General features: G+C 45.6%; 1 protein-coding gene across 1 annotated transcript in view; it reads left to right on the forward strand.

Annotated features, from left to right (window-relative positions):
- LOC138969064 (beta-alanine-activating enzyme-like) overlaps positions 1-21,677 on the forward strand; it is a 24,082-nt gene continuing 2,405 nt past the window's right edge. The window contains exons 1-15 of the mRNA XM_070341767.1: positions 1-621; positions 867-958; positions 1,210-1,327; positions 1,825-2,051; positions 9,395-9,587; positions 10,653-10,879; positions 11,935-12,044; positions 12,374-12,558; positions 12,994-13,201; positions 13,558-13,661; positions 15,490-16,670; positions 17,883-18,034; positions 19,749-19,909; positions 20,529-20,654; positions 21,060-21,194. Of these exons, the coding sequence (XP_070197868.1) occupies positions 472-621; positions 867-958; positions 1,210-1,327; positions 1,825-2,051; positions 9,395-9,587; positions 10,653-10,879; positions 11,935-12,044; positions 12,374-12,558; positions 12,994-13,201; positions 13,558-13,661; positions 15,490-16,670; positions 17,883-18,034; positions 19,749-19,909; positions 20,529-20,654; positions 21,060-21,194 (3,369 nt within the window). The 5' untranslated portion in view covers positions 1-471. The remainder of the gene's footprint in view (positions 622-866; positions 959-1,209; positions 1,328-1,824; positions 2,052-9,394; positions 9,588-10,652; positions 10,880-11,934; positions 12,045-12,373; positions 12,559-12,993; positions 13,202-13,557; positions 13,662-15,489; positions 16,671-17,882; positions 18,035-19,748; positions 19,910-20,528; positions 20,655-21,059; positions 21,195-21,677) is intronic.

Here is a 21,677-nt window from a genome sequence, read left to right on the forward strand (position 1 = left end):
ATTGCAGAAAATGAAAGTACTGTAGTTCAAAGCGAATAGTTTTTGTCTTTCTGCTGCGTGTGATTAGAGATGCAAGCATCAAACGGCAGCAGAAGTGCATTGAAGGTATACGCAGGCAGCCCTATTATCGCCGCTTGCCGTGTGGGAAAGCTACGGTCTTTGTTTTCGCGGACAGCGTTCCATTGCCAGCTGCGGCGTCTGAGCGTGGTGAGAGAGAAAACGCTTGTGGCATTGTGTGCCCCGCCACGCCGAGCACTCCCATCCTGTGACACCCACACAAAAGACAATGACGCCGCGCCAGGACAGTTTCAGACGGTACACGTTTATCGCACAGAGAAGATTTAAACTGAAAGTTGGAATGACTTGATACTGTCTGGCCTGCGATTGCTACCTGCAGCAGAAACTTCGTTTCTCGTCTCATCGTCATTTGTCAGCAGGACCAACTTTAATATTTGGACAGAGCGCAGAACTATGAGACATATGGCTGCTTCCAGTCTGTTGGAACTGGTGGAAGAACAAGTGGAGAGAACTCCAGACGTGGTTGCAGTGATTTATGATGAAGGGGAGGAGAGATGCTGTGTCAGGATCACATACCAAGAGATGTGGCAGAGAGCATGTCAAGTAAGGTTCCTTCATTATGCGTCTCTACATTGTTACCTGCTAAAGTAACAAAATAATAAGAAAAATAAATAATTATGCCTATTAATTCTTACATTTTAACTATAATTAGAATTGTGACGTGTCAAAGGAAGAAAGTTTATTGCTAATACTAATAGTATTTTTAATTGTGCACGCATGACCTTCTTGCTTATACAAAGAGTTCAGGTGACATGTGGCTTCAGGTTTTTTTTATGTATTTGTTTCAGATCAGTATGGAATTACAGAAAAATACAGTTGAGAATGAAACAGTTGGAGTGTGTGCAGAACCTGGAATCAACCTCCCTTCAACTTTGTTGGGGTAAGGACTTTATGAAACATGTTAACTTCATTCTGGTAATCACAGAAATGAATTTGCAAAGAAAGTGAATCAGTGAGTCATTCTAATAAGCAGTGTCTATCTGTGTCTGTTTGTAAACAAAACTTAAGTTAAGGTTTTCTCAGATCTTTTAATTGAAGCTATAGATCGAGCTATGGAACTTTACAATTACACACTTCTTGGGTTTGATGAGCTCCTGACTTGACATAAATTTCCGTGTTTTTGTTCTCCAGAATAATGAAGGCCTCGTCAGCCTACTTCCCCTTTGGACAGGATGGAGCTGGGTTTGTGAAGCAGTCCCTTGCCAAGCTGGGCGTAAAGCATCTTCTTCTAGACGTCAGCAGTTTTCAGGTGTTTTTCTTGTTTGTTTTTGTGTGTTTATTTTTTGGCATTTTGTTTTTCTTGATGTTAAGATTATTTTTCGTGGTTAGATTAAATGGCCATAGAAGGCCATGAAGGAGGGATATTTTTTTCAACCCATTGATTTTTTATTAAGTTTCTTTTTGCAGCTTTTTATTGGTACATGTAGTGACTCCTTTAAAACAAAAAACTCAAGCCAGAAGAATTTGAAAGTACAGTGACTCGTATAAGTTTTGATTCACGGGAGTAATGTGTGAGTCATAGAAATCAGCGATGTTTGTCTGTTTTTCTCCCACCATTGTGACAAGTCAATATCTTACAACAGCACTTTTTGTTCGAAACCGCACCCCACCACTGCAAAGGGGGAGTCAATCAAGCGTTTGCTCTTCTAGTTTTTTTTTAAATAGACATTGTAGGAGTTAGTTCTGGCTGACACTGACTGTGTTTGTTTGTTAACAAGTCCTAACAATAACCTGTCACTTTTGCAGAGAATCCGACCTATGCTGCTGAAATTTCAAACCACTGTCCTCCAAAGCACAGAACTTCAATACCTGGGTTTCTACCTTGTGCGCCTGCAGCCACTCACTGGTGGTGAAGAGCACGTGCAGCATGTTTCTGGCCTTGCTTACTGCATCACTACTTCAGGAACTACCGGCACTCCCAAGATTGTGAGAGTGCCACACTCCTGTATTGCTCCCAACGTCTCTGACTTCAGGTAAGAACACTTCTGTTAACAAAGTAGGCGGGGACACATTTATGTGTACAGGGGTACCTGCGATGTAAGGCCCCTCCTATGAGAGAACACCAGGCAGGAAAGAACGACCCCCCGCGGGTTAGGGGGAAGAATTTACCCGATGCTCTCCAGCATGTCGTAAGAGGCGACTAACGGATTCTGTTTCTCCTTTTACCCTTGTTAAGTGTTTCTTGTATAGAAAATAGAATATAGTCAATGTTTGTAAAGATTTTAGTCAAGCAGTATGTAAGAAATGTTAAGTCTTTTGTACTGGAAACTTGCATTCTCCCAGTAAGGTAATATATTGTACTACGTTGCAAGCCCCTGGAGCAATTTTTTGATTAGTGCTTTTGTGAACAAGAAACAATTAACAAGTGGCTCTATCCCATCTCCCCTCCCCCCCCTTTCCCCGTCGCGATATAACCTTCGTGGTTGAAAACAACGTTAAACACCAAATAAAGAAGAAAAGGAAAGAACGCTTTCAGTCACCCTCTATCTTCTGTCTTGACCAAAATTACATGTTGTATACCTGTCATGACAATATGCCACCTGCAGTGTAGGGACATTTTCATCTGGTCCAAAGGTTTTTCTAACATCACATGTATCACTGTATCTATACTCGTAAACTTGTTTTATTGCTGCATTAAATATCATATTCTTACTCCGAATCACATTAGCATTGAGTCACCTGAGATGCTTATCACTGAAAAAACGCTTACCCGGCTAAAGAATTTAAAGGGAAGCAACCCCATCACCAAAACGAAAGTGAAAGTAGCTTTGGTAATGGGCCAGCACACCGGGAGTTACCTCCCATACGGGTGTATGCCACGTCACTTCCTCTAGGAACACGTGCCTATTATCATACGTCTTTTTCACCTCGGAGAGGACGGTTCACTTTTTGACGCTCTGTGGCTGACCTTGTGTGTTTGAGTGACACCCGCCGGCCACGTTACCCAGCTTTTCTGCTCGCCTTGCCTACAGTTTGGTGAGCTCGTTCCCGTTTGTTGTTGGTTGTTTGCGCTGTTTCGTTACTGTACGTTGTCCGTTTTTTACGGACTTGTGTGTCAGTGACTTGCGTGTTTCGCCATTTTGTTGTGTGAGTTAGTTAGCTAACTCGTGTGACTTTGCTAGTAGCTCTGCGTGCCCTCTTTCTGTTTGGGCAAGTGTAGCTTTAGTATTTTGTTGACGCGTAAGCGTGTGTGTTTACTGTGTTTTCAGTCGTTTAGACTTACGTTTCAGTAAATCTTTTCACTTTGCCACGTGTTGTTGACGTTCGTGTCAGTGTCTTGCGTGTCGCCATTTTGTTGTGTGAGTTAGTTTTCTAGCTCGTGTGACTTTGTTCGTAGCTCTCCGTGCCTCTGCTTTTTGTGGGGCAAGTTTAGCTATAGTATTTTGTAAACGCATTAGTGCGTGTGTTTACTGAATTTTCCAGTCGTTTAGACTTATGTTTCAGTAAATTTTTTCGCGTTGCCACGTGTTGTTGTCAACATGTCTGATTCAGACAAGCGCCGTGGCAAGTCGGACCCCAAGGGGAAAATTAAGTCTAAGTCTTCCTCTTCCAAAGCAACGTTACTTGTTACAGACCAAGAGCGTAACACTTTGTTGGCTGTACCAATTTCGGCGCCTAGCGCTGTTACTACTTCTGCTTCTTTTGCGGCGCCTAGCGCTACTGTTACTTCTGCACCTGTCTCTACATCGGAGACTTCGTCTTCATTGTTAGCACCTGGACAAGGTGCGTTGGTTTCCTCTCTGTTAAAGTCACTGGTTCCGGAAATCCGCAGCTTGGTGCAGGCAGAATTTCAGCGTTCCGTCGCCAGCAGTTCGGCGTTTCCGGCATCTGGCAGTGACGTCCGGGCATTGGCTTCCGTGTCTTTGTCCTCCACTTCCGGCTTGGAGCAGCGTCCTCCCTCTTCAGCGTCGGCTGGTAAGCAGAGCTGGTCCGATAGCCCTCGTGAGGCGCCTGGACGTTCTCCTTCGGGGGACAGCTCTTTCGCATCGGGTCACGACCGATACCTTGCTGATCTTTCATTTCCGGCGATAACCTACGAGGCCCCGGACTTGATCGAACAGCGGCGGCAGTCGGTTTCGACTGCCGCATTTCCGGCACTTGCCGGAAGTGATGATCCGTCCGCTCCGGCACGCTACGGCGGTCGCGGCAGGATGGAGTATTCACTGACTTCCGGTCCTTCCGGATCGCGAAGTCAACCAGTGCAGTCTTCACTTCCGCATTTTGCGGTTCCGTTGACTACACTTCCGGTTTCGGCCGGAAACGCTTCTTCCTCTTCTGGTGGTTCCTTCCGGATACCAGATAGTGGATTACAGCGTGCGCCTTCCGGCTTTCAAGCGCCTAGGCTTGAGCAGGCATCACTCCACTCAGTCGGGGGAGTGACGTCAGCTCATCCAGCTCCGGTTTTTGCGGATGGTCGTCCTGCTTACCCTTTACCTTCACAGGGTTTTGGGCGGCAGGATGACGTTAGTGCTCAGGCTTTTCCGGTTTCCGGTTTGCCAGGGCATGCTTCTGCTTCCGGAACTGGTGACTTCGGTCATGGTTCCACGTGTGACTATTCTGATGCTCCATCAGTGGTCAGCGAGGAGTCGCGGGGCGTGTTTCCGTCGAAGCTCAAGTCTGTTCTTGACGTCGCGGCGGAAGTAACGTCTCGTTATTTTCCTGAAGGGGTGGTGGCTGCGGACTCTTCCGCATCATTCGTTCCTTCTGCCATGGCGGACTTCCGGCCGGCACAGGAAGATGTTTCTTCCTTCCGGTTCGCCGAGTCTCCGTCAGTGGCTTACCAACTTTCGCATTCACTGGTTCGTCCAGCACATGCGGGGAGTGGTATTCGGCCAGTGCCTGTTCCGTTACTGCTTCCTTTTGGTCCAGTTCCGGAATCAGCTCAGCAGTGGGTGGCTTCAGCTGCTCAAGCCTCTTCCTTCGTGCCTACGGCCAATAGGAAGCTTGGCATGCCCAATCAGAGCCAGAGTTGGCTGGCGTCTTTTGCACTCCCTAGGGCTACCCTTCCGGTTTCCCGGGAATTGCTGCCTCTTCTGACTAAACCGATCAAGCGTGATTCGGTTTTGCCGGTTTCCGAGGCTTCCCTCCTCTCTGCTGAGGAGGTTGGACGTCGGCAGATCGAACTGTCCTCCATTGCGGAGACTCTCGTTCGGGCTCTGTCTCGGGCATTGACCGATTCGCTGGTTCCTTTCACTCTCAGTGAAGAACAGAATGCGGACGATGTCTCTGCGCTTTTGACCGCATTGGCCAAGGTCAATGAGGAACAATTGCGTCTTTCCTCCCTGCAGTACACCCAAGCGGTACTCTGTAGGAGGGATCTCTTCCTCTCGCAGTCCCAATTCACGGAGCTGGCTACTAGGGAGACCTTGAGAGTCTCCCCGGTCTCAGAGGAGTCTCTCTTCTGTCCGCTGGCACTGGATGCCAGACAGAAGGAGATTCAGTCGAACAAGGACAGTCAGTTCCTTGACTACACTCTGAAGGGGGTGAAACAGTCTCAGCCTTCTAAGCAGAAGCAGGCTCAGACATCGTCAAACCCCAAGCCAGCTCAGAAGCGGCAGGCTCCGCCGGCCGCTCGTGGTGGGAAGAAGAGGACGGCATCGGGGAGGGGGCGTGGCGGCTCTGGAAGTAAGCCACACCCCCAATGAAGCGCTCCCGATCTCACCTCCCTCCCGCCCTCCACCTTGGTGATGGCGGGAGGCCCCTCCCGGGCACTTTCTCGTTGGATGTTGGTAGTAGACAGCCAATGGATTGTGGGAGTGGTGAGATCGGGCTTCCGTCTACTCTGGCGGGAGGAAAAGGCGCCTCTTACCCGAGTGCCTCCGCGGTTCAAGCCCCCCTTCTCGCAGGAAGCACGTTCCGTCTTGCAGTCGGAAATTGCCTCCCTGGAGCAGAAGGGCGCGGTGGAGAGAGTTCGGGTCCACAGCTCCCTGGGATTTTACGGGCGTCTGTTCGCTGTTCCCAAAGCATCAGGAGGATGGCGTCCCGTGTTGGATTTATCTCTCCTCAATACTTTCTTGAGGGAGATAAAATTCAAGATGGAGACGCCAGCCTCTGTCCGAGACTCTCTCCTCCCAGGAGACTGGGTGACCTCGATCGATCTCACGGACGCATACTTTCACATTCTTATGCATCCGGCCGACCGGAAATGGCTTCGTTTCCGGTGGGGAGATCAGATCTACCAGTTTCGCGCACTCCCTTTCGGGCTGTCTCTCGCACCATGGATTTTCACCATGGTGGTGAGACAGGTCTGTGCACTGGTGAGGTCCCAGGGTATCCGCCTGCGGGCTTATCTGGACGACTGGCTCATCATGAACCAGTCCCAGAGCGGCTGTTCGCAGGATACCCTGACGGTTCTTCGAGAATCCAACTCGTTGGGGTTCTCGATCAACCGGGTAAAGTCGGAGCTGACCCCGTCACAGACATTCACTTATCTGGGGATGTCTTTCGACACGGTCGCTTGGACTGTCCAGCCTTCTCAGAGAAGGGTGGACAAGCTCCAAGCTCAGATTCGCTCCACTTTACCTCTCCTGATGGCTTCCATCCGCTCGCTCGCCTCCATCTTGGGGCAGATGGAGTCTATGGCTCTTCTGGTTTCACTGGGCCGGGTCCACAAACGTCCGCTTCAGTTCGCGCTGAAGCCGTTTGTGGACTCTCCTCTGGTGGACTGGGACGCCCTCATCCCTTTGCAGGGATGGTTCCAGTCTGCGACCCTTCCGTGGTTGGATACGGAGTGGGTCTGCAGAGGTGTTCCGATCGTCGTGCCCCTCCCCGACCTGGACCTCTTTACAGATGCGTCCAGGGAGGGTTGGGGGGCACATACAGATCTTCAGACTACTTCCGGTCTGTGGACGACGGAGCAGTCCTTGTGGCACATCAACTTGCTGGAGCTAGAGGCAGTTGCTCTAGCTCTGGCCAAGTTTCTGCCCTCCCTGTACGCCAAACATGTTCGTCTGTTTACAGACAACATGACAGTGGCGGCGTACATCAACAAGCAGGGAGGCTCGCGGTCCCCGTCTCTCTCGGAGAGGGCTTGCGAGATCCTGGTGTGGTGCTTTCAGCATCATATCACGATCTCGGCCAGGTACCTTCCAGGGAGGCTGAACACTTTGGCGGATGCGCTCAGTCGTTCCGGTACAGTGCTTCAGTCGGAGTGGACGATCACTCACGGGGCACTGCTTCGCCTTTGGGCCCAGGTCCAAAAGCCTCTGGTGGACCTTTTTGCCACAAGGTACTCAAAGAGGCTTCCGGTGTTCGTCTCGCCATTCCCGGACCCTCAGGCATGGCGAGTGAACGCTCTGGACTTTCCCTGGACGGGTCTGGAGGCGTACGCCTTTCCTCCCTTTCCGTTACTCAGCCGAGTAATCCGGAAAGCGGAGATGGAGGAGCCGGCCCTTCTTCTTCTGGTCGCTCCTCTGTGGCCGTCGCAGGTCTGGTTTCCAGATCTTCTTCGGCTCGCCCAAGGGCCCCCCATTCCTCTCGCACTCGTGCGAGGGGAACTAGTGCAGCCCCGAACAGGCATTCCACACGAGGAGCCCAGTCTTCTGAAGCTTCACGTGTGGAAGTTGTTCGGGACTCGCTGAAGCGCTCTGGGGCGTCGTCTTTGACTCTGGACTTGGTGGCTCGCTCGCATAGAGCGTCCACCTCTTCAGTTTATGCTTCCCACTGGAAGGCATGGACTGCCTGGTGTTCAGCTAGAGGGGTGAGTTCGGTGGCCCCGCGCTCTATTCAGGTCGCTAACCACCTCTCTTTCATGTCTTCACAGGGCGCCTCAGTCTCCTCGTTGAGGGTCCGGCGCTCCGCTATCTCGGCGACTCTTAAGCAGATTGGTCGTTCTGTTCGAGTCGGGGGCGTTATAGCTGCAGTCATTAAAGGGGCTGCTCTTAAGGAAGCTAAAGCTCGTTTGCCCGCTCCCAAGTGGGACTTGTTTTTAATCCTGGAATTCCGTCGTTCTGCGGATTTTGAGCCTTTAAGCGAGGCCAGTCTGTTCAATGTCACTCGCAAAGCGCTGTTTCTCCTTTTGTTGGCTACGGCCCGACGGGGTAGCGAGGTCCACGCCCTGTCGGGTCAGCCTGGAGATATCTCCTTTGAGCCGGACGGTTCCGCATCTTTGCGTTTCCGGCCTGATTTCCTGGCCAAGAATCAGTCTCCGGGGCAGGCCTCTCCGCTGGTTAGAGTTAAGGCTCTGACCAGCGCGTTGGCCCCGGGTGACCCCGATTCGGTCAATTGCCCTGTGAGGGCACTTCGTCTGTACTTAGCCCGGACTCAGCCGATTCGGTCTAGTTCTCAGAAGTTGTTGTTTATCTCTCTCCTTACTAGGCGCGAGAAAGATTTGTCGAAGGTAACGTTGGCCCGGTGGGTGTCCTCGCTCATCAAGCAGGCTTATGAGTGGAGTCGCACAAAGAGGGGGGGGGTTATGCCCTCCTTGCCACTTGACTCGGCCCGAGCCCATGAAACGAGGGCGTGGGCATCCTCTCTGGCAGTTCTGCGCTCCAGACGTCTAGAGGAGGTGCTGACAACTGCGTATTGGCGTTCCGAAGATGTTTTCATAAACTTTTATCTTCGGGACGTCACAGCTCTTCGACAGGATGGCTCCAGAGGCCTTCCAGCGCTCATAGCAGCAGGCCAGTTCCTGTCCAGAACTTGATGGTGAGTTTTGATTCATTTCTAGCCCACCGCCTTGTTGATGTTATCTGCTAATGTGATTCGGAGTAAGAATATGATATTTAATGGAAAATTTCCTAAATAAATTTTCATTTAATTAATATACTTACCCGAATCACATACTGTATTCCCTCCCACCTGCCCCGCTTATGGTTTTAAGATTTTTTAAAGCCGTATGATAATAGGCACGTGTTCCTAGAGGAAGTGACGTGGCATACACCCGTATGGGAGGTAACTCCCGGTGTGCTGGCCCATTACCAAAGCTACTTTCACTTTCGTTTTGGTGATGGGGTTGCTTCCCTTTAAATTCTTTAGCCGGGTAAGCGTTTTTCAGTGATAAGCATCTCAGGTGACTCAATGCTAATGTGATTCGGGTAAGTATATTAATTAAATGAAAATTTATTTAGGAAATTTTCCATTAGAGCTTTGAAAACCAACAATGGGTAATGAAGGGAAAGAATAAAACTTACGGTTTATGATTCACTTTCTGTAAGACCTTGGTAAGAAAATATGGTAACGTTCTTGTCTCAGAGCCATAATCTGATAAAGCTTACACACACACAAAATTCAAAGCTGTTTCAATATAAAAATTCTTGCTTAACTGATTTTTTTAATTTTGTTTGTTTGTTGTATTATTCTTGCTTCATCTAAATAGGAAACATTTCAAGGCAGCAGTCGGAGACATCACCTTACTGACTTCGCCTCTGACCTTTGACCCCAGTGTAGTTGAGTTGTTTATCACCTTGTCGTCTGGAGCTGCAGTGTTGCTAGTAGCAACAGCGGTGAAGATGTCACCTGACCGACTGTTGACCATGCTGACTGTTAGGCACAGAGTCTCCATACTGCAGGTAAGCTGCACTCTTCAATTGTGGAAGCAAAAGGTAAGATGGGGACAGACACAGGCCACTTGATTTGCACGCACTACTGACTGCTAACTACTACACCTGGCTCAGGACGGGCTGTGTGACTAATGAGGGGCGCGTGTACTGGGTAATTACAAACTTTGACAATAACTTGTAACAAGGTGAAAGGCATTATTGACCCTTTGTTGGTAGGTCGGTAATCTGAAAAACGAGGGCGTCGCTATTTAGAGGTTAGTTACAGGTTAGTTACAGTATAAAAGGCATCCGTGCCCAGAAAATTGGTTGGCAAATGGAGGGTGTCGTTTTTGAGTCACTTGAGAAAAAGTGACTCTATGTAATCGGTCAGTGTTAGTCTGTCCGGCCGGCCGTCCGGCCGTCCGGCCGGCCGGCCGTAGACACCACCTTAACGTTGGACTTTTCTCGGAAACTATCAAAGCGATCGGGCTCATATTTTGTTTAGTCGTGACCTCCAATGACCTCTACACTTTAACGATGGTTTCGTTGACCTTTGACCTTTTTCAAGGTCACAGGTCAGCGTCAAAGGAAAAATTAGACATTTTATATCTTTGACAAAGTTCATTGGATGTGATTGAAACTTTGTAGGATTATTCTTTACATCAAAGTATTTACATCTGTAGCCTTTTACGAACGTTATCAGAAAAACAAGGGAGATAACTAGCCTTTTCTGTTCGGCAACACACAACTTAACGTTGGGCTTTTCTCGGAAACTATAAAAGTGACCGGGCTCAAATTTTATGTGAACGTGACTCCCAGTGACCTCTACACTTTGACGTCTGCTTTGGTGACCTTTGACCTTTTTCAAGGTCACAGGTATGCTTCAGGTATGCTTTGTGTTGTGAATAGCAATTTCTTCCTGTCCATCTGATGCCTCATATAATATTCAGAATTGCGAAAGTGACTCGATCGAGCGTTTGCTCTTCTTGTTAGGAGGGGTTCTTATGGGAGGTTCTACTTTATTTCTGTTTTAATGAAATTTTTTTCCCCAACAACTTATAATTCCATGACATTGTGTGTCACAATCTTTCTCAGATCACACCATCCTTGTTCAGACGCTTCAACCCAAACACTGTGAAGAAGACACTTCTAGGACCTGACAGTCGTCTTCGAGTGCTGGCATTTGGGGGAGAGACTTTCCCACGGAAGGAAATGTTTGATGACTGCATGCATCCAGATAATGGAACCTCAGTCTACAATGTGTACGGAACCACAGAACTCTCCTGCTGGGCTGCATTGTATTGTGCAAGGCTGCCCAAAGGGTTGGTGCCTTTTTGTTCAGTCATGTTCGATTATTCAGGAAAAAAAGAAGGAAAAGAGAGAGATTCGGGCCGGGACGGACACGGGTGAACTTTATGTGCAGACCCAGAGACGGAAGCCATGTCCCACCCCCGTGTCATCACAATGGCACGTAAAAGACCTTGGTCATTCTGCCATAAGTGCAGGTGGCTGAATACACCTAAACACGCAGACACCTGGGTAGCGCGACTCTGTTGCTGCTAGCTTTCCACTGGGAGGAAGCGACCCGAATTTCCCAGCGATGGGACAATAAAGTAATGAAAATGAAATGAAAATGAAATGATATACCGTGGAAGTCCAATTTTAAGACCTTCAAAAATCTGAGAAAATCAGGTCCTAAAAAGTCACAAAATGGAGATGAATTTACAGAGGTTACGACAGAAAATATTAAAAGAGGGAATTCTTAAATCTGTGTGTTTCATTGTACAAATAAGTTATATGAAGTCTTATATGAAGTCTTATATCGCGCACGTATCTCCAGACTCGGACTCAAGGCGCAGGGATCTATTTATGCCGTGTGAGATGGAATTTTTTACACAATACATCACGCATTCACATCGACCAGCAGATCGCAGCCATTTCGGCGCATGTCCTACTTTTCACGGCCTATTATTCCAAGTCACACGGGTATTTTGGTGGACATTTTTTATCTATGCCTATACAATTTTGCCAGGAAAGACCCTTTTGTCAATCGTGGGATCTTTAACGTGCACACCCCAATGTAGTGTACACGAAGGGACCTTGGTTTTTCGTCTCATCCGAAAGACTAGCACTTGAACCCACCACCTAGGTTAGGAAAGGGGGGAGAAAATTGCTAACGCCCTGACCCAGGGTCGAACTCGCAACCTCTCGCTTCCGAGCGCAAGTGCGTTACCACTCGGCCACCCAGTCCAAAGTGTTAAATTTATAACTGAATGCCAAACTTCTTAGTAGCTAATCAGTTTTAAAATGTATCTAAAATTGGGGAGCACTGATATGACTGAATGCTGAACTCATGAGTGCATTTTTATGTTTGTAGGTGTGTGCAGTATCCAGTTCCTATTGGTGAAGCACTGACAGGAACAAAGGTCAAGGTTGTTGATGAGAAGGGAGAGGATGTGACTTGTGGAACAGGACACATCCTGATTGGTGAGCTTTGGCAACTTGCGCAAATTTTTGGCACTCCTTGGTTTCACCTTTTCCTCACTGTGGAACAGCTCAGCAATTGCTCCGAAATGATGGCAATACAGTTTTGTCATTGTCTGAGTTTATGGTACGACTTCCTGCCCTTTCCCCCCCTACTTACACCCAAGTAAGCTAGCTAAATAGATATATATCAATAAGTGGACGATGGTTAATAAATACACTGGTAGATAAATGAAGAAATAAATGAATATATTAATTCAAAAATAAGAACAGTTGTGTTACTCATTACATACATTACTTTCTCTCTCTCTCTCTCTCTCTCTGCTTGTCAGGTGGCGCTGAAAGGACTTGCCTGCTGAATAATGAGGATGAAGACCTGCTGAAGAGAGGCAATGTTTGGCGAAGAACGGGTGACCTTGGAAAGGTCGAAAGCGACGCAAACATTTTCTGTCTAGGGCGTGAGGATCGGCAGATTAAGCGAAATGGAAAACGGCTAGATCTTGACACACTGGAAAAGGTTTACTTCCTTCACTTCTACTTTTTTTTGGGGGGAGGGTACTTTTTTTGGGGGGGGGGGGAGGGGGGGGTAATTGCAATGCAACATCCTGCAAATAGACAGCTATATCTTGACACACTGGAAAAAGTTTACTTACATTTCTTCACTTGGAGAGATGTAATTGCTCTGTAACATGCAACATCCTGCAACCTTAAACCATATTTTGTCAGTTAAACGTTCCATAGGTTTACCAATCTTGATTTTTTGTAATTGATTGTAGGTTTTAGTTTTCTCTTAAAGACCTCATGCCTGCAAAACTGGCTATGGATTTGTACTCTCCGTTTCTAGTCACTACAGTTTTAGCTTTTCTCTCCTGTTTCTTGTGCGTGTGTTGTTTTGCCCAAAAATGAGATAATGTTTACGTTTAAATTTTTTCATACCATAATTTTTGTGCAGGTCTGCAGGGAGGTGGACACAGTTGAGGACTGCCATGCAGTTTACACTGAGGCAACACTGCATGTGTTTGTCAGGGTTGAGGAGCACGAAAAGGAAGAGAAGAAACAGCTGTGCAATCGTGTGAAGTCACATGTGTTGGAAACACTGCCGTCGCAGTATCAGCCTGACTGTTTGACCTTGGTGACAGAATTCCCTGTGAATTCACACGGTAATATGAGTACTGTGCAATAAATGCTATCTTTTTGCTTGCACAGAATGAGCTGATGCATTCATCAGGCTTACTCTTTTGCTTCATAGATTTGCAGCCTTTTTTTTACATAATGACTTTAGAACTGATAATGCTCATTCACATGAAATGTCAAACAGCAGGACATTGTCATAATTATTCACAAACAAGGCAAAAGGCGAATGAACTTGAATAATCTGTATTTGCAGTGCAACTTTTTTGTGTATGGTAATTTCTGAGGCGCATCCGTCCAAGAAAGTTGTGTTCTGTCTCAAATGAGACTGTCATAAATATTTATTGCATCGATTACTCACAGTTACTCTTCCTTGCTGTTGCAGGAAAACTGAATGCTTCAGAGCTGCTCAAACTTCATGGCAGTGATGGACCAGAGAATCAGCAACCTCTTTCTTCTGCAGAAAGCTGGGCCTCCAAATTGTGGCAGGTGTGTATCTTTGTGATTTTTGCCTTTGGAATGAATGATTTATATATTTCCTCCGAAAGTGGCGTTTGTCTGCCTAAATGGCGGGGTAAAAACGGTCATACAGGTAAAAGCCGTGGGAGTTTCAGCCCATGAACGAACAAACAATGATTTATATTTCTTGCATTACTTGTGCTACATGTAATTAAAAGCAGGAAGTTTAAGCTACAGCAGTCCCTGCAATGTACAGCCCCCGGCGTGAGCGGACACCTGACATGTACGGACACATTTGCTCGGCACGGAGTGTTTTCCTTCTATATTTGCCCCCCCCTTAAACGGACACCTGCAAAACGTGGACGCGGACACTCATTTTCGGTCCCAACAGCAGGTCATACCTCCAATGTACGGACAGACCATCGTCAAATTTTCACCACAACAAAATCGATAACAGAGCAGTCCGGCTCTCGGTACAAAGATCACAGCCGCAATGGCGTGATGACAGTCACTGATAACTTGAGTGCACGTGTACCCATCAGGAGGGGGGGAGGGGGGGGGGGGTAGTTTTGGTCAGTAGTGGAGTACATGCGAAGATGCTAACATGAAACTGCACTGTGCTCTTTATTCTTGTCTGTTGGACGTTAACAACAAAAACCACAGTCGATGAAGGTCCTGAGCAAAAGAGAGTGAAAAACCGGCCACAGTTCTCAGCATCGTGTGTCTGTGTGTAACCTCTTTCATTGACAAGATACTCTTGTTTCCCCTCAGCCTTGACCAGTGAGTCGGTTGCCTAATCTGTGAACCCTTCAGTTGTCTTGCTTTGTCAAAAGTTACGACACAGTCAACTGGTTTTGCTCTGAGTGAACAGTGCATCTGGCCTCTCTGGCCACAGCCCCAAACAGTACATGGCTGGATCGAGTGAGTGAGAGAGAGAGAGAGAGGGGGGGGGGGGGGGGGTGGAGGGTTAGCTGGCTAAACTCTGTGGTGTGTCTGGTGTCACTGCATGTCAGCAGGAAGAGCATTGGAGAGAAATAGAGAGGTGTACTCTTCCACACAATTTCCAAGCATCAGTTGTCACGGGGGTAGGCAGTAGTGAGGGAGAGTGAGAGCTGTGTTGTGTACAGTGTATTTCCGACTGAAGAGTGAAAAGTCACTGCCATGCCACATGATCGGCATGCAGTCAATAAAGCCAGACAAGAAGAAAATAAATTACATGATTATGACATGCAGCTCTATCTGCTGCTATTTATTCAAACTGGTTTTCAAGCTTATTCTTGCAAAGCATCTGCACACGCTCCTCTGTGCTGTGTTTGTGTGGCTGCTTTCGTATGTCAGTGCATGGTGAGTGTGTTCACTGCCTTGAGGATTTATTTTATCTCTTCTTTTCAACACTTTTCATACAAATCCTTTTTACAGAACGTTTAAAGAAGTATTAGGAGTTTATTGTTATTGTTTAGTAGCCACAAGAAGTGATTAGCATAGACTCAATCCTGTTGTTTGTGTGTCACTGTGTGAGTGTATGGGGGAGGGGGTGGTGGACACATGCAATGTACGGACAGTTTTGCTATGGCCCAAGGGTGTCCGTTCATGAGAGGGACTGCTGTATTGCATATGAAACTTTCTTTCTTTCATCAATTTCATACCACTAAAGGAAGGAGGCGGGGGTTCTTTCAAATGAAACGTTTTGATTCTTTTCAAGTGCTTGGTTTCATTAGTCCTTTTTTTAAAACTTTTAGATGTTAAAAGTGGCATAAAAAACTAAGAAACAAGCGAACAAATCACTGGACTAATAATCAATGGAGTTGAACCAGACTTGATGTATAAACTTTTCAAGAAGATCACCTTGCTTTTTCAGGACGCAACATGCAGCTGGAACAAAGTCCCCTCACCAACAGACCAGTTCCAGTCGTGCGGTGGTGATTCACTCCGAGCAGTAAAGATGGTGGAGCAGATTGACCTTCACCTTGGTCACCAGGTGCCTGATCTGCTGGACATTTTGCTGACCAGAACTTTTGGTGATGTGCTGTCCTTGCTTCAGCAGCACACACAGGAACACAAAACCATGTTTCATGAAGCTCAGACAACCCTTGCTGCGCATCTGATGGAACTCTCTCACAGTGGATCCAACAAACGAGAAATAGAAGAAACTAGAATGTCACATAGAACTCATAATAGGAAAAGAGCAAGAAGTTTGCTAGAAACGAGAAGGGAACTGAGGAAAGGAAGAAGGAATCAGAAAAGGACTAACAGAGCTATTGAAGATTTGGTTGAAGCTGCGAAACCGCTACCCTGCTTTTCTCACAAAGATGCGCCATCTGCTGGAGCAAAGAGACAACAATTTGATGAAGATGAGCCCATTGCAAAGGCCAGAAAATTAAACACAAGTGGTTCAGATCTGGGCACAGGTATTATTGCTACAGTTCGGGAGAAGGAAAGGCAAGCTGTCATGCTAGAAGAAGCTTTCACATTTGAGGAGACAGATGGTGACAGTCAGCAGGTAAAAGTTCTGCCTGAATTCAGCAGAAGTGCATTACCAGAGGCTAGCATGGAAGTAAAAACAGCCCCTTTGGTGTGCTTTTCATTAGAGCAGAAAGAACAGACACTTGCGGCTGAGAAAAACACACATGAGGAGATAACAGTTAGACAAGAGGACATTTCCAGTGACACTGTAAACAGTGGCATAGCAGTCAACAGTGACTGCAGTGGTGTGAAAGAAGATTTTAGCAATGATGGCGTTGTTATGAACGTTGGCAGAGCAAACACCTGTCTTCTGACAAGAAATGGTGAAAGAACATACCCTTGCAAGCATTGCCAAAACCAAGAATGCCATTGTGATCATGAAAGACATAGATCAAAAAGCATGAGCAACGTAGTTAATTATGGCAATGAAAGTGACATGTCCAGGCTAAATGATGCAACAAGATTCATTTCCAGCGCAGAGACAGCAGTGGAGAAAAGTAGTGTGAGACTAGAACTGCAATGGGCTGTGAATACAGGGAAGTGTGTTGATGCTTCTCCACTTGTAGCTACAACAAGGTAGGACTTAATTGTGATCTTGCCGTTCTTTTTTTCCTTAGAGAAGTTCAAACATGTGTTTTGCCTCTTTTAACATGTTGCAATGCTGTATTAAAGTTTATTAGCTGTTCAGTCAAGCACTTAATACAGCTCTTCAAGTTAAGGTACTGTGTTCTTATTGTTTGAGGAAATGCAAAGAGTGCTCATATCTTGTCAAAAACAACCAGTGTCTTATTAAGAGCTCTTGTGAACACTTTTTCCATTTGTCACTGCATGACTAGAAATTATTTCATGTATTATGTTTAAAACATGTGAACAGACAAGGATGCTTTGGCATATTTTCTGTCAAAAAGTGCTTCATCTGTCTCCTACTTATATTGACCTTTTTGATGAGTTATGAACTGAAGTCAACTAAAATATATGCCTTCGGTTTTCAAGCAAGAATTTAAAAAAGGAAAGGTTAGTTATTGGAACGTTTAATCAAAAACAAAGCAAAACATTATACGTTAATTGGATCTGTGATCCAAACATGGCTTTTGGTCAATCGAGATGGAAGTTTATTCCACGAGCCTGTAGGGCGAGTGGAATAAACTGCCATCGAGATTGACCAAAAGCTATGTTTGGATCACAGATCCAATTAACATATATATATATATCTCAACATTCACTGGTCTTAGGGTTTTTGTTTTCAAAGAAGAAAGAAACTTTCTTGAACACGGACCACTTCTCCGAGCAAAATCAACAAACCTAATCACTCGCATTCCATTCGACGTCACAGACATACGCTTGAAAAAGTAGGACCAATTGTATCGTGTTTAAAATTATAATGAATTCAATTTTCCTTGGGTTTCAACAAAAAAGCAATGGTCTGGAAGAAAGAGAATACAATTCTGAAACGGCAATCTTTCGAGTATGCGGACGACTGTCAAACTTGACCGCTAAAAAGTAGTCCTTTCGGAATCATTACGCCGAGTCTGAACATGAGGTCTGAACATTGTTTTTAGGCAGGATCTAGGTGAAAGCGAGGCTGTTCTTATCTATGTATACAGTCGAGAGAGAGAAATACATGTCGAGACATTCACAATTGTGTGGTGCATTGAATTTTCTGTGTTGTCTATGATTTAAATGTTCCAGTAACTTACCTTTCTTGTTTATTTATTCTTGATGTTTTAACCTTAGCAGCATTTCTATTTGGGATTTTAGTTTCCTGACATTTGTACTGCTTGGTTGCAGACATGGCAAGTCTATTGTGTACATCGGTTCCCATTCACACAAGTTCTTTGCCATTGACCTGAAGAGCGGGAGAGTGCTATGGTGCACAGAACTTGGTGATCGTGTGGAAGGTTCTGCATGTCGCTCACCTTGTGGCTCACTGGTAGTGGTGGGTGAGTTCACTGTTAAAGGCACCATTTTTTCAGCGTAAACAATTATGTTCAACATCACAGATCTGCCTAGGCTTTTGCTTTGAATAAGAGCATTATTTCTTTTGAGTACAGGTCCAAAATCAACATCATGGCTGCATTCTATGTCAAGTGATTTTTGTAGACAAATTAATTCATCGAGTTGACATAAGAATTACACAAAATAACCAATCAAAATGTTCTGGGTAGATAATTGATATGATTCTTCTATATATATATATATATATACGACTTGTGTCTGTCTGTGTGTCTGTGTGTCTGTGTGTGAGTTTGCGATGCACGGCCAAAGTTCTCGATGGATCTGCTTCAAATTTGGTGGGCATATTCAGGTAGACCCGGGACAGGACACAACCTGGTCGATATTTCAACACGTGCTCTCAGCGCGCAGCGCTGAACCGATTTTGGTTCCACCTCAGCTACCCGGGCCCCCATACCGACACACCAAAGCCGCTACACCACATCACAACGCCAAAGTTCTCGGTGGATCTTTTTCAAATTTGGACACCGTATTCAGCTACACCCCGGACACAATATCATCGATGAGATATTTCAACACGTGCTCTCAGCGCGCAGCGCAGAACCGATTTTGGTTTTTGTGTTCATTTCACCATTATAAGTTACTCTTCCTTATCTTCTCCAGGTTTTCAGCGTTTACCTCCCTTCCTTCGTATGGTGCACTATAGTATGAGTGGGGCATCTTCGAATATTCCCGGCGTTCTGTTACTATTTTTAGAAGGTCACCGCAGTGTCCAGAACGTAAATTGGACCCGTAAATTATCCTCACTGTAAAAGTGCAAAGGTCGAATCAATTTATAGCCACGCGAAAAATACACTGTCATCTATCTCTCTATATATACGGCTTCTCTGTGTTTGTGTGTGTGTGTGTGTGTGTGTGTGTGTCTCTCTCTATGTGGGCAACACCTGGGGATTGTTCAGTTCTGTTTGTGATGTGGTCTGGCGGCTTTTGTGTATTTGTATGTACTGGCCTTCCTTTGAGAAGCCATAACAGTTCAAAAGGGCTTAGAGATAAGCTCTAAATTGCTCAATCCTGTTTGAGTGGAGTTCGCCTCCAAAGGTGATTAACACGGTTACATTCGTCGACAAGGATGGGACTCGATATGGTCAGGAATGGCATTATGGCCACTGAATCATTTTCGTGCTGTTCCCATTCCACGAATCTGGGAGGGACCTAAGCTTGGCGGGTCCATTGTTCGGACCCGGCGAAGCCGGCGTACGGCTCTAAGTACTTCTTCCCGGCGAAGCCGGCTACCCGGCGAAGCGGGTATTCATTCTAGTTCCTCATATATATGTAAAAGTTGCCAAGCTGTGACCATCCTGAGTTTTTGTCGATGTTGTAATTGGCACCATCGGTTTTTGTCAGGTCAATTTGGGGGGTACCTTTATTTAAGTGGCAGTCACGTGACCCCAGTAAAAGAAATCTTTGATCCAAAAAGTGTAGCAGATAACCATAAATAATAAGTGCCTCTATTGGCACAGACATTTTGACTGAAAGTTTTTGTCATCTGTAGGCATCAGGATTTAAGCTGCAATATGTGTGCAGTGTAAATAATACATTCTGATTGTACCCACGCTCAGACGAGAAAGTTGAATTTTACTGTATTGTGTGTTATTGTATTGCATTGTTTCTCAGACTATTACTTTATTGTTGATGTTTCAGGTTGCTATGACAGCAACATCTACATGCTAAGTGCTGACACAGGAAAGATAGAGTGGCAGGTCAAAACAGGTGATGTGGTTAAATGTTCACCTGTGGCTGACTCATCTCACCTTGTTTTCTGCGGATCTCATGATGGCTTCTTGTACGCTCTTCACTGCAAGGTGTGTAGGCGTGGTATTCTTTTTGTTTTAATTTGTTGTAACTAGCTAACTTTTCCTGCAAGTTTGAGCAAAAGGAGACAAGTGTAGGAACACATTCTCATGTGTATTCCCACACTATGTAACACTAACATTGAAAAAAAACACCAGCAAGAAACAATGCACCTGCAGCTCCAATCCTCAGTTTTGCAACCATTGGTTTGCAGTGGCACACCTTGAACGCATACCACACCTCCAAAATGATACAGTATTCAGAGAAAAGAAATCTGTAAGTGCTTCTAATCCAAAAACAGATAGACTGCATGCTAACGTTTCAAAATTCAGAATGAAAAAACAAGAATAATAAGCACTCTTATTCTTTGATTATGTAACTGCTTCTGTTTATGGCATTTATTTGATTTGATTGTGAAACTGCATTTGAAGGGCATGTTTTAGTGTTCGTTTCTCTTACAGCTATCCATACATGTGTGCATATATGAGAAAAGGCACAGTGAGGAGAATGTTATTTTACAAGTCGAGTGTAGTGTATTCTCATGAAATCAGTTTTATGGGGACGGGTTAGAAAGTAGGCTAGCTATTGCTTTACTAAAGATGTCGGTGTTCAAGTGGCATTTTTCCTCAGTACCAGAGTGTGGTGTGGAAGTGCAGCGCAGGAGGTGGCAGTGTGTTTGCATCTCCGGCACTAAGCGATGACAGCTCTGCAGTATTTGCTGCAACATTGGGAGGTCGCATCACTGCTATGTCTGTGGTAAGTGGTTTCAACCTTTTCTATGGTACTTTACTTTAAACTTGATATTAATTGGGAGAACTTTATTTTCGCAAAGTCTACTTCACAAATCTCGCTGCACAAAGCTTTTGACAATTTTCATTGGTCAACTTTGGGCTAAATAAAGGACAGCCTTAAAGATTGTGAAACTGCATTTGAGGGGCATGTTTTAGTGTTCGTTTCTCTTACAGATATCCATACATGTGTGCATATGAGAAAAGGCACAGTAAGAATGTTATTCTTGAATTAGCATGTTCTCATTGTGTATGCTGATCTTAGCTAAAATTGTGGGGAGGGGAAGAGATGTGAACTTATCTAAATTGATTTGACTAGAGAACTGGAGAGAGGGAGAGTTTGAAAATAAGTGAATGTGCTTTTTTTCTGCAGACAACAGGGAAGGTGCTATGGAGTGTATCTGTGGGCAAGCCTGTATTCAGTTCACCAACCGTGCATGCTGATTGTCTCTGTGTTGGCTGTGTGGACAGCACCCTCTACTGTCTCTCCTGTGCCAAAGGTGACCAGGTCAGTAAATGCAAGGGAGGAGGGGATCAAAGGTGAAAAAGTAGGTGAAGTGAAAGCCCACTTTTAGGACCTAACAACAATTGGACAATATCAGGTTTTAAAAAAAGGGAGTCCTGAAATGGAGGTAAATTTATAGAGGTCAAGAACAAACATCTGGGAAAAAACAAGTTATTAACAAGAAGGGCAAAGCCCATACGACTCACATGCTTGACCTTGACCTTTACATGACCTTGACCCTCAAATAACTAAACCTAGCAATGACATCATACACTAAGAACTGCTTTACACATTTTTCCTACCAAAATACATGTGACCTTGACCCATCCAAGGTCATGCAACACAAAGCTGTTAATTCAAGACATAGGAAGTACAATGGTGCTTATTGGCTCTTTCTACCATGAGATATGGTCACTTTTAGTGGTTCACTACCTTATTTTGGTCACATTTCATAAGGGTCAAAGTGACCTTGACCTTGATCATATG

Source organism: Littorina saxatilis, linkage group LG6 (genome assembly GCF_037325665.1).
Source record: "Littorina saxatilis isolate snail1 linkage group LG6, US_GU_Lsax_2.0, whole genome shotgun sequence".
In the NCBI taxonomy this organism is placed as follows: Eukaryota; Metazoa; Mollusca; class Gastropoda; order Littorinimorpha; family Littorinidae; genus Littorina; species Littorina saxatilis.